The 9,252-nt window shown below is 40.3% G+C and overlaps 4 protein-coding genes across 4 annotated transcripts; 3 read left to right on the forward strand and 1 right to left on the reverse strand.

Moving 5' to 3' along the window:
• Window positions 1-1,911: 1,911 nt before the first annotated feature.
• On the forward strand, window positions 1,912-2,543 carry PG998_014161 (histone H2A; the record flags this gene model as incomplete). The annotated part of the gene is made up of 3 exons (XM_066880977.1): window positions 1,912-1,967; window positions 2,125-2,417; window positions 2,485-2,543. The coding sequence occupies 3 exons, from the start codon at window positions 1,912-1,914 to the stop codon at window positions 2,541-2,543; spliced, it is 408 nt and encodes a 135-aa protein (XP_066725116.1).
• Window positions 2,544-3,090: 547 nt separating this feature from the next.
• Window positions 3,091-3,702, reverse strand: PG998_014162 (uncharacterized protein; the record flags this gene model as incomplete). The annotated part of the gene is made up of 5 exons (XM_066880978.1): window positions 3,091-3,113; window positions 3,185-3,226; window positions 3,295-3,373; window positions 3,477-3,609; window positions 3,680-3,702. 5 exons carry the CDS (start codon window positions 3,700-3,702, stop codon window positions 3,091-3,093), a joined length of 300 nt encoding a protein of 99 aa, XP_066725117.1.
• A 1,007-nt stretch (window positions 3,703-4,709) lies between these two features.
• On the forward strand, window positions 4,710-5,309 carry PG998_014163 (uncharacterized protein; the record flags this gene model as incomplete). Its single annotated transcript, XM_066880979.1, has 2 exons — window positions 4,710-4,952; window positions 5,037-5,309. The coding sequence occupies 2 exons, from the start codon at window positions 4,710-4,712 to the stop codon at window positions 5,307-5,309; spliced, it is 516 nt and encodes a 171-aa protein (XP_066725118.1).
• A 145-nt stretch (window positions 5,310-5,454) lies between these two features.
• PG998_014164 (dihydrolipoamide succinyltransferase) lies at window positions 5,455-6,204 on the forward strand (the record flags this gene model as incomplete). Its single annotated transcript, XM_066880980.1, has 2 exons — window positions 5,455-5,841; window positions 5,908-6,204. 2 exons carry the CDS (start codon window positions 5,455-5,457, stop codon window positions 6,202-6,204), a joined length of 684 nt encoding a protein of 227 aa, XP_066725119.1.
• Between the last annotated feature and the right edge of the window lie 3,048 nt (window positions 6,205-9,252).

The following is a 9,252-nucleotide window of genomic DNA, read 5'->3' on the forward strand; positions in this document are numbered from 1 at the left end:
GGGCTTCTGCTCCTGGCCCAGAAGCGCGTCGGCTTCTCTCCATTGTTCCCCTACCAGCACCCTACCAGAGGATCAATCCTCATCCATGGTAGGGAACTGGGTCCGGGACTTGTTCTCGTAGCAATTTAGCCAATCAAATAATTCGACATGTCTGCATTTCCTCACCACAGCCGGATCAATCGTGCCCACCGGCCGCCACCCCCACCCACACGAGCACCACACTCCGTTCGTATGCCACCGGGGTCACATGACCCCAACCGTCGTGGCCGCGCCTAGATTGCCTGTTTGGTCACCAAGATGAAGCTATCACCAGATCTGCCCCGCGGTTGGCACTTTCCGGGGCTTAACTTTGATAGATTTACCCCAGAGTTCGGCCCGCCGCCGTGTCAGAAGCGGCATCTGGCAAGGCTGATACCCCAGATCTGTACATCACATGCATATTTTGAACCCCAGATGGGTGAAATTTCGACATTTTGATGCTATACCCATGTATTTCCTATGTAGTTTCCACCATGTACCTCAATAACCGACATATAATACCAAAAATGGGCCAAAAATAGCCCAGTTTGAGGCCCATGTGAGACGCAAGAGACTTCTACCATCTAAAATGGTTCAAGAAACTCGGGTTCCGAGGCATACCAAGCCTCAAATTCGGTTCAAAACAGGCCTAGGACCCTATAGGACGGACTGGCATGGGATAAAATCAATTCAAAATGACTTCCAAGAGTCAAGTGAGCCAATTCGGCAGACCAAGGAAGGCCGAACTGGGTTCAAATCAACCAGCCAGACCAGCTAGACTCAAAGAAAAATTCCAATCACTCCAGCATGGCCAGACCGGGCACAGCAGGAGGAAAAGGGAAAAAAATTTCAGCAGTTCAAGAAGACCTTCGACCACAAGAGCCTGATGGAAAAAAGGTAAACCTTTGAGAACCGAGTCAGGCGTGGGCGTGGGCGACGGGCGGTAGACACATTCCGCGGGTGATCTGATCTAAGCAGACTGATCCGGCGAAGAGGAAAACAATTGGCGGCCAGGGATGGGAAAAGCGTGCGAAAGACGCTGCGGGAATTGAAAAGAACGAGGGAAAAAGGGCCAGGTCTCCATGGGGTGGGTGCCTCGCTATCTAAGTAATATTACTATTGTTCAAATCAGGTGGGATCAGGGCAGCATGTCTCTGCTGGAATGGATCCCTTGGGCGGCCCCGACGCAATTATTTGATTGGCCAGAGGCAGGGGACGGCAGTTTTAGTACAATGCAATCGAGGCGGTCGACGGACTGCCAGCAGATTTATCGGCTCACTTTCCCAGAGGTCGGTGGTAGGCTGCGGTGGTAGGCTGCCAGGCTAGTAGCAGGCTACGCTGCCAGGCTGCTGTCCAGGGCAGAAAGGCTGCTTGCTGCATTCCTGCACTGCTGCATTGCTGCTGCAGGTTGGCCTTGAAGAGTGGGGAGGCTGGCCCGGGCCAGTTGATTTGGAAGTCTTGCTGTTTGGAAAATAATGGCGTTCCCTTGGGATTTCCATTTTTGGACCCGAAGCGGACTAGCCCCGGCCGTCAGGCACTCCACAGCCAAGCGGTGTTGCGGTGTTGCGGTGTTTGTAGCTCTGTAGCTTTGTAACTCCCAGATCAGTGCCACACCCCACTTGCACTTGGCCCCAGCTTCCCCCTTCCCTTTCAGCAGTTGGTCTTTTTGGTGATTTCGTGATCCGACCTGCTTGACGCGACCAGTACTTAAGCAGCTATCCCCCACTGAACTTCACCAATACTTCCCACTCCATCTCATCTCAACAACAACCACCACTTTCCACCTCTCAACCCAACCAACTCTCACACTTCTAGATCTTTTTTGGATCTTCAGTCTCTCGACATCTGCCCATCCAAACTCCCTCTTTTACCAACCCCAAAACATCCATCAAAATGACTGGAGGCGGAAAGTCCGGCGGTAAGGCCAGTGGCAGCAAGAACGCGCAGTCGTAAGTACATTCCCGTCTTCCCATACCTCTGCCTTCCATGGAACGCGCTCTTCGCGGCTTGGGTCTTGATCCACGGTCACATCACAACGCGTCTTCCATCGAAGGCGGGTCAACATTTTGTTTCGACATGGATTCTAACATGGTATCCTTTCAATAGCCGTTCTTCCAAGGCTGGTCTCGCCTTCCCCGTCGGTCGTGTCCACCGCCTGCTCCGCAAGGGCAACTACGCTCAGCGTGTTGGTGCCGGTGCCCCCGTGTACCTGGCCGCCGTTCTCGAGTACCTCGCTGCCGAGATCCTCGAGTTGGCCGGTAACGCTGCCCGCGATAACAAGAAGACCCGTATCATCCCTCGCCACCTTCAGCTCGCCATCCGCAACGACGAGGAGTTGAACAAGCTCCTTGGCCACGTCACCATTGCCCAGGGTGGTGTTCTCCCCAACATTCACCAAAGTGAGTATTCCCCCAACATCGCGCACCCCCAACAACGCACCATCCATTCTAACCTTCCGCCTTCTAGACCTCCTGCCCAAGAAGACTGGCAAGCCTGGCAAGAACGCCGGCAGCCAAGAGTTGTAATTGGGAATTTGCGCTTGGTTTCTTGTGTTTTCTGCTTTGCAGTTTGGGACGCTTTTCATGAACAACGGGGTCACGGCAGGTCACGGTTTGCTTTTTATGCGAATGGGTTGTACATTACAGACATAATCCGTCTGGGAATTTGTCCATTAAGGATATGGACATGAAATGAAAACTTTCTGAACAAATACCTTCCACAGTTTGCTTCACGTGTGACTTGTCTTTCCATATGCGCATGCGCTGTATTGGCCTTCTGGGTTCCATGTTTGTCTTCTACGATTCCTATTTGGTAGCCATTTTGCCGCCGGTCATGTCGCCATTGGTTATTGTTTTGTGTATATTGAGTCTGGCGTACACCTTGCGTCAGAGTACATGTGCAACGGTAGAATTCACAGATGGCCCTGTTCTTGGCGGCCTCGGTCAGAGTAGCGAAGCGAGGCCGTCGAATGGCCAAGATGTTGGTTGCAACTTTTGGTGATATCTATGCGCAGATTACAGGGTCTATATACAGTTGACTGCCTCCTAGTCTTATGCAATCCATTGCAATTGATTAAAACTTCAGGTCCGGCGGGGCTGAGAAAACATTAGTTGATAGTCCTCGCATTTGCCGCAAGCAGGACACGTAGAGAGGGACAGGTACTTACGAGCTGTAGAGTGCACTGGTACGTTTCGCTCGTACTTGGAACCTTTGTATATACTGTCAGCATGGCATTCTTCCCAGCAATGTGTTCTCGGCGCAGAATCTTGTGCATACCTCCAGGGGCAGTCGGGGGAGTGTAAGGATCGGGATGCTTCCACTCCTGCAGCAGCTTCTCCGTCTCAGCGAGTAACGCCTGTTGATGTACCGAAGATTCCGTTAGCTTTCCGTTGTCTCTACGCAATAGCCGGGCCAAACAAAGTCATGATGGGGTATAAAATGGCTTGAGTATGGCGTACTCTTTGTTTCCGGGGCTCTGTGATGTTGCGGTTTGCCTCAAAGAGCGATCGGATGTAGAGGGCTTGTCCCCGCCACAGGTGCCGGTGGACGGCCCAGTCGAGCGACAGCTTCAGGGAGCGTCGGTAGAGCGACCTGCGGACGCAATGCTTGGTCAGGAGCTTTTCTCACACAGGTAGATTTAATATGCGGCAATCGAGCTCACAGTGCGGCCTGTCTCGTCGACATGTTGGGCCAAGTAGGGGAAAAAAAAAGTGTGAAGAGCCCGCTTGGTTCCTTCCGAAGGGATGAATGCCAACCCAGATTGCCCGACGCGTTGCTACGCTGTCGGAGAATTGATGGTCGGTCGAACTGTGACTTCGGCGTCAAAGGAGCTCGGTATATGCGAGTTGGAGTGGAGTGTGGTGAGTGGTCGCGATCAATGGGACTCGCGATGATTTGGCTGGCGGCTTGGAGATGGATTCACAATGTTGCGAGCTTGAGGTGGGCTTGAGCCAATTGGAAATTGGGTGCCTGAGGCAGCAAGTCCAAGAGCGAGAGCTCAGAGAAGGGGAGCTTGGGCTTGCTTGGTTCACGCCCAGCTTGATTGGCCAGCCTCGTGCTGGGGCTTCGCTGGGCACTTGGACAGCGGCCAGGTACCTCGCCCAGTCCTCACACCTGCCTTGCCCAGCGGACCATGTATCTTTTCGAGAGGCGGCACTGACCACACACCGACGTTTGCCCACCGTCGGCCGTTTTGAACCGTAAAGGCTTTCAGTAACGCCGTGCCTGCGTGCTCCCCAGCCACACCACCACACTCCATTCCTAGTGCTTGCTCCAATTCGGCATGGGCGGGTGAAATCGGTACGTCACTCCCTCTTGGATTCGCCGGCTAATGAAGGAGCTTCTTCGATTTTCCGTGCCCTTTCCTCCATTGCAGAACGAATAGCCACCTGCAAGCTTCCCCTGCTTCCCCCTGTCGGAAACACGGGTGTTGCAGTTGCAGCTTTTTTTAGAGCTTCTCCAATTGGACTTATCCAGCCGCCTTTGCTGCTTTCCTGCGTCAATAAATCTCTCTCCCTCACTCCCCAAAATTATACCCTAAACTCGTTTCCCGCGTGATCCTTCCCGGCTCGTGATTAGACAATCTCTGCTTCCGGTTCCCTCTGCCACAGGCCAGGGTCTCTGTTTGTTCTTTTCTTCCTCGGAATTAGACAAGAAAAAAACGTACACGTCACAACTACAAGACTATCATCATGTTTTCTCGAAGGCTACTCACCGCGGCGCGCGTGGCGCAGTTACGACGACCTATGCAGCAACCCTTACGAGGTGTTCCCCTGCCTGCTATGCTCAACCAAGTGCGCACTTATGCCGATACTCTCGTCAAGGTTCCTCAGATGGCCGAGTCCATTTCCGAGGGTACTCTGAAGCAGTGGAACAAGCAGATTGGCGACTACGTTGAGGCTGACGAGGAAATTGCAACCATTGAGACAGACAAGGCAAGCATGCACCCGCCTGGAAAACCGTGCCCATCTGCACTGCTGTCCCGGCTATGATGTTTACTAACAACCCACTCTTTCCAGATCGACGTTGCCGTCAATGCGCCCGAGGCTGGTGTCATCAAGGAGTTGATGGCCAACGAGGAGGACACCGTCACCGTCGGCCAGGAGATTGCCAAGATCGAGGCCGGAGCTGCTCCGGAAGGTGGCAACAAGGGCGAGTCCAAGGAGGAGGCCCCCAAGGAGGAGAGCGCTTCCACCGACGCCAAACCCGCCGAGCCCAAAGAGGAGAACAAGCCTGAGCCTTCAAAACCTGCGCCCAAACCCGAGCCCAAGAAGGAGACTCCTCCCCCCTAAGCAGTCCTCTGAGTCTGCTAAGGATTCTTCCAGCGCCGGCCCTACCCTGGGCAGCCGTGAAGAGCGCCGCGTAGGTGATATTGTTGGCCCTTGAACAAGCAATTGCAGACAAGCTAACCACCCACATGTGACAATATAGGTCAAAATGAACCGCATGCGTCTTCGAATCGCCGAGCGTCTCAAGCAGTCCCAGAACACGGCCGCCTCTCTTACCACCTTCAACGAGGTCGATATGTCTTCCCTGATGGACTTCCGAAAGCTCTACAAGGATGAGATCCTGAAGAAGCAAGGTGTCAAGCTGGGCTTCATGAGCGCTTTCGCCCGTGCTTGTGTCCTAGCCATGCGCGACATTCCCGTCATCAACGCTTCCATCGAAGGCGAGAACGGTGGTGACACCATTGTCTACCGGGACTACGTTGATCTCAGCGTTGCGGTTGCCACAGAGAAGGGTCTTGTTACCCCGATTGTGCGCAACGTCGAGAACATGGACATGGTTAACATTGAGAAGTCCATTGCCGACCTTGGCAAGAAGGTAAGCACACCTGCTTTTTAACCCCTCGCTCATCTACACAACTAAGCTAACCCAACCTCCTATTAGGCACGTGACAACAAGCTCACGATCGAGGATATGGCCGGTGGTACCTTCACCATCAGCAACGGTGGCGTTTTTGGTTCGCTGATGGGCACGCCAATTATCAACCTTCCCCAGACTGCCGTACTGGGACTCCATGCTATCAAGGACAAGCCGGTGGCTATCAATGGAAAGATTGAGATCAGGCCTATGATGTACCTGGCCCTGACTTACGATCACCGACTGCTTGACGGACGGGAAGCTGTTCAGTTCCTAGTTAAGGTTAAGGAGTATATTGAGGACCCGAGACGGATGCTGTTGTAAATAGAGAATGCTGTATAACTAATATAATATATATATAAGTATAATAGAGTATTAGTATATATTATTAAATAATTTCGAGAATTTAATTTATTAACTCCTTTAAATATAATAAAAAGAATTAATATAATAAAGATTAAAAATTAAATATTTAAAATATTTAATAATATAAAATTAAATTAATAATATTAAAATAAATAATATATTTAATAAAGTATATATTAATATAATAATATTAAGATAAAAAGGGAAAGTCTCTTTAATATTAATAAGAATAATAAAATAATAATAAATATTAAATATTATTATTTATAAATAACTTAATTAAATAAGTTTATATTAGTTTATAATTTTAATTATTAAATTATTAAAGTAATTATTATACTTTAAACTTATTTAAAGCTTAATATATTATTAATATAATATTTAAAAATTAGAAAAGCTATTTTAAAGTATATTAATATTATTATTATAATATTAAATATACATTAATAATAACTAGATTTAAATACTATTTTAAATTATATATTAATATATATTTATAAGTTTTAAAAAGCTATTATTACCTTTTAAAAAATAATTTAAACTTATAATAAAGGTAATATTATTATTAATATATTTAATATATATATTATTCCCTTTTATAAATTTATTCAAGTATTTTTAGAAAAGTTTTTATATAAAATATAGGTTTAAATATAAGAGATTTATTAAAATAAAATTGTTATAATATAATAATAATAAATAAAGTAAATTACTTATAACGTAGTTTATTATTAAGTTGGTTATATTACTTCGCTAGTTATTAATTTAACCGACCTTCCTTATTAAACTTTAATATATTTTATCTTTATAATTATAATATTAAATTCTTTATTAGAACAAAAGTTAAAATTAGTAATTTAAGTAACGCGAGATCCTATAAAGTTTATTAATTAAAGGGCTGTTACGAAAGCTTTCGGTATTCTATAATCTACGATTAATAACTGATTCTATAATTAAACTTTATAATATAAAATCTAATATTTATAATAAAAATTAATGTTAATTAAAGAGGAAGTATTATATAAATATATAATCGACTTAGATACCCGAGGAATATCTTTTAAAATTATTAATATAGAAAATATAACTAATCTTTTTATAGGAATATATAATAACGAGCGCGTTAATAAGTATTAAATTAAGTATTTTATTAGTTATAATTTAAATTTAAAGATTAAAATAAATCGGAAATATAATTATTAAAGGGCTTTTTATAAAGATTTATAGGTTATTTTCGATTAGTTTAAGTTAATTATAAATATAAAAATTAAATATAATATCTTAGAGGACGATATATAGAATTTTAATAAGATTAGCTTTATAATAAGCGTTATCGGCTTAATATTTATTATAATATATACTAATCGGTTTAAAAAGGTAAAAATAATTTAATTTAATAATTAAGAATAATTAATAGCGATAGAATATATTAATTTATAAAGCTAATATATTCCGCTATTCTTAATCGTTTAAGTTAATATTATTTTATAAATTAATTACGCGAAATCGATTTATTAAATAATTAAATAATTAAATTAATTTCTAACGGTTAAACCGATAATAAAATAGGTTTAAATTAAATTAAGTATTTTAATAAATATATTAAAATATATATAAAAGGTTTTTATTACTTCTTAATCCTAAATAGTTGTAAGAATTATATTTTAATTAAATTTAAGATATATTATAAAGATAACGGTATTATTATATTTAATATACCTCTCTATTTATTTTATTTATTTTAATTATTAGATATTATACTTTATTTACCGTTAAAGTATATATATTTAAAAGAAATTAAATTATTTATAAAGGTTTCGATAAATTATATTATAAAGCTTAAATTCTTTATTACCTTTAAAGCTATATATTTCACTATTTTTATAGAAAATAATATTAGATTTAGATTTAATATATTTAATTTAATATTTTATAATTTAAATAAGGTAATTAATAAGTTAGATATACGTTTTTAAATACTTATACTTAGCTTATTATATCCGGGGACGGTTAATAATTATAACCTTTAAATACTATTTAATATTTAATAAATAACAAGGTACTTTACTTTTATTAAAAGTAAAATTTTTAATTATTAAAAAGCTCTTTAATATTAATTTTAAATATTATAAATTAGATAATAAAGGGTATAAACCGAATAGTTTATAAAATAACTATTATATATAAATAAGTCTATACCCTTTAAGATATTAATTTAACCTTTTTAAAGCGCTAAAAAGTTAAAAAAGTATAAGTTTAATTTAAAGGAACCTTTATTATTAAGAAATTTTAATATTTATAAGATAAGAAGGTAAAAGGGAAGTATCTAGTGCCTAATAAAGGTAAAAATAAGGGTTCGTTAAAGCGGCACGCGATAAGTAATTAGTATTATAGTATTTATAACGAAATAAGTTATAATATATAAATTTATAAAAAGGATATAAAATTAAGTAACGAATTAAATAATAAATAATTTTAATTAATTTAAAGTATTATAATTAAATTAATTTATATAAAAATATTAAGAAGTAGAAAAAAGTAACCGGTAAAGTAATATAACTAACTTAATAATAAACTATATTAATATAAAAGTTTTATAAATAACAATTCTAGAGATTAAAAATGATATTATTATAACTATTATTAATTATTTATAAAGTATTAAATAAAGTAATATAAATAGTTAAGTTATTATAATAATTAAATTTATAATATTACTTTTAATTATTAAAATTATTTATAATTAAATGTTTATTATAAGAGATATTAATTTAGAATACTTTATTCTTATTAATAAAAGAGGAATTATTATTAAATTATATAATTTAATTTAAAATAATAATAAAGATAATAAAGTTATAAAGCTTTAATTATAAAATATTATAACTAACTATTTTAAAACTTTTATTAATTATATTAAATATGTTATTTATTAAAGAGTTATTAGTTTAAAAGCTTTAATAGATACTTTAATAATTAATAGTATTTTAATCACCTTTAAACTAC

Source organism: Apiospora kogelbergensis (genome assembly GCF_038363985.1).
Source record: "Apiospora kogelbergensis strain CBS 113332 chromosome Unknown utg000009l_segment0_segment0, whole genome shotgun sequence".
In the NCBI taxonomy this organism is placed as follows: domain Eukaryota; kingdom Fungi; phylum Ascomycota; class Sordariomycetes; order Amphisphaeriales; family Apiosporaceae; genus Apiospora; species Apiospora kogelbergensis.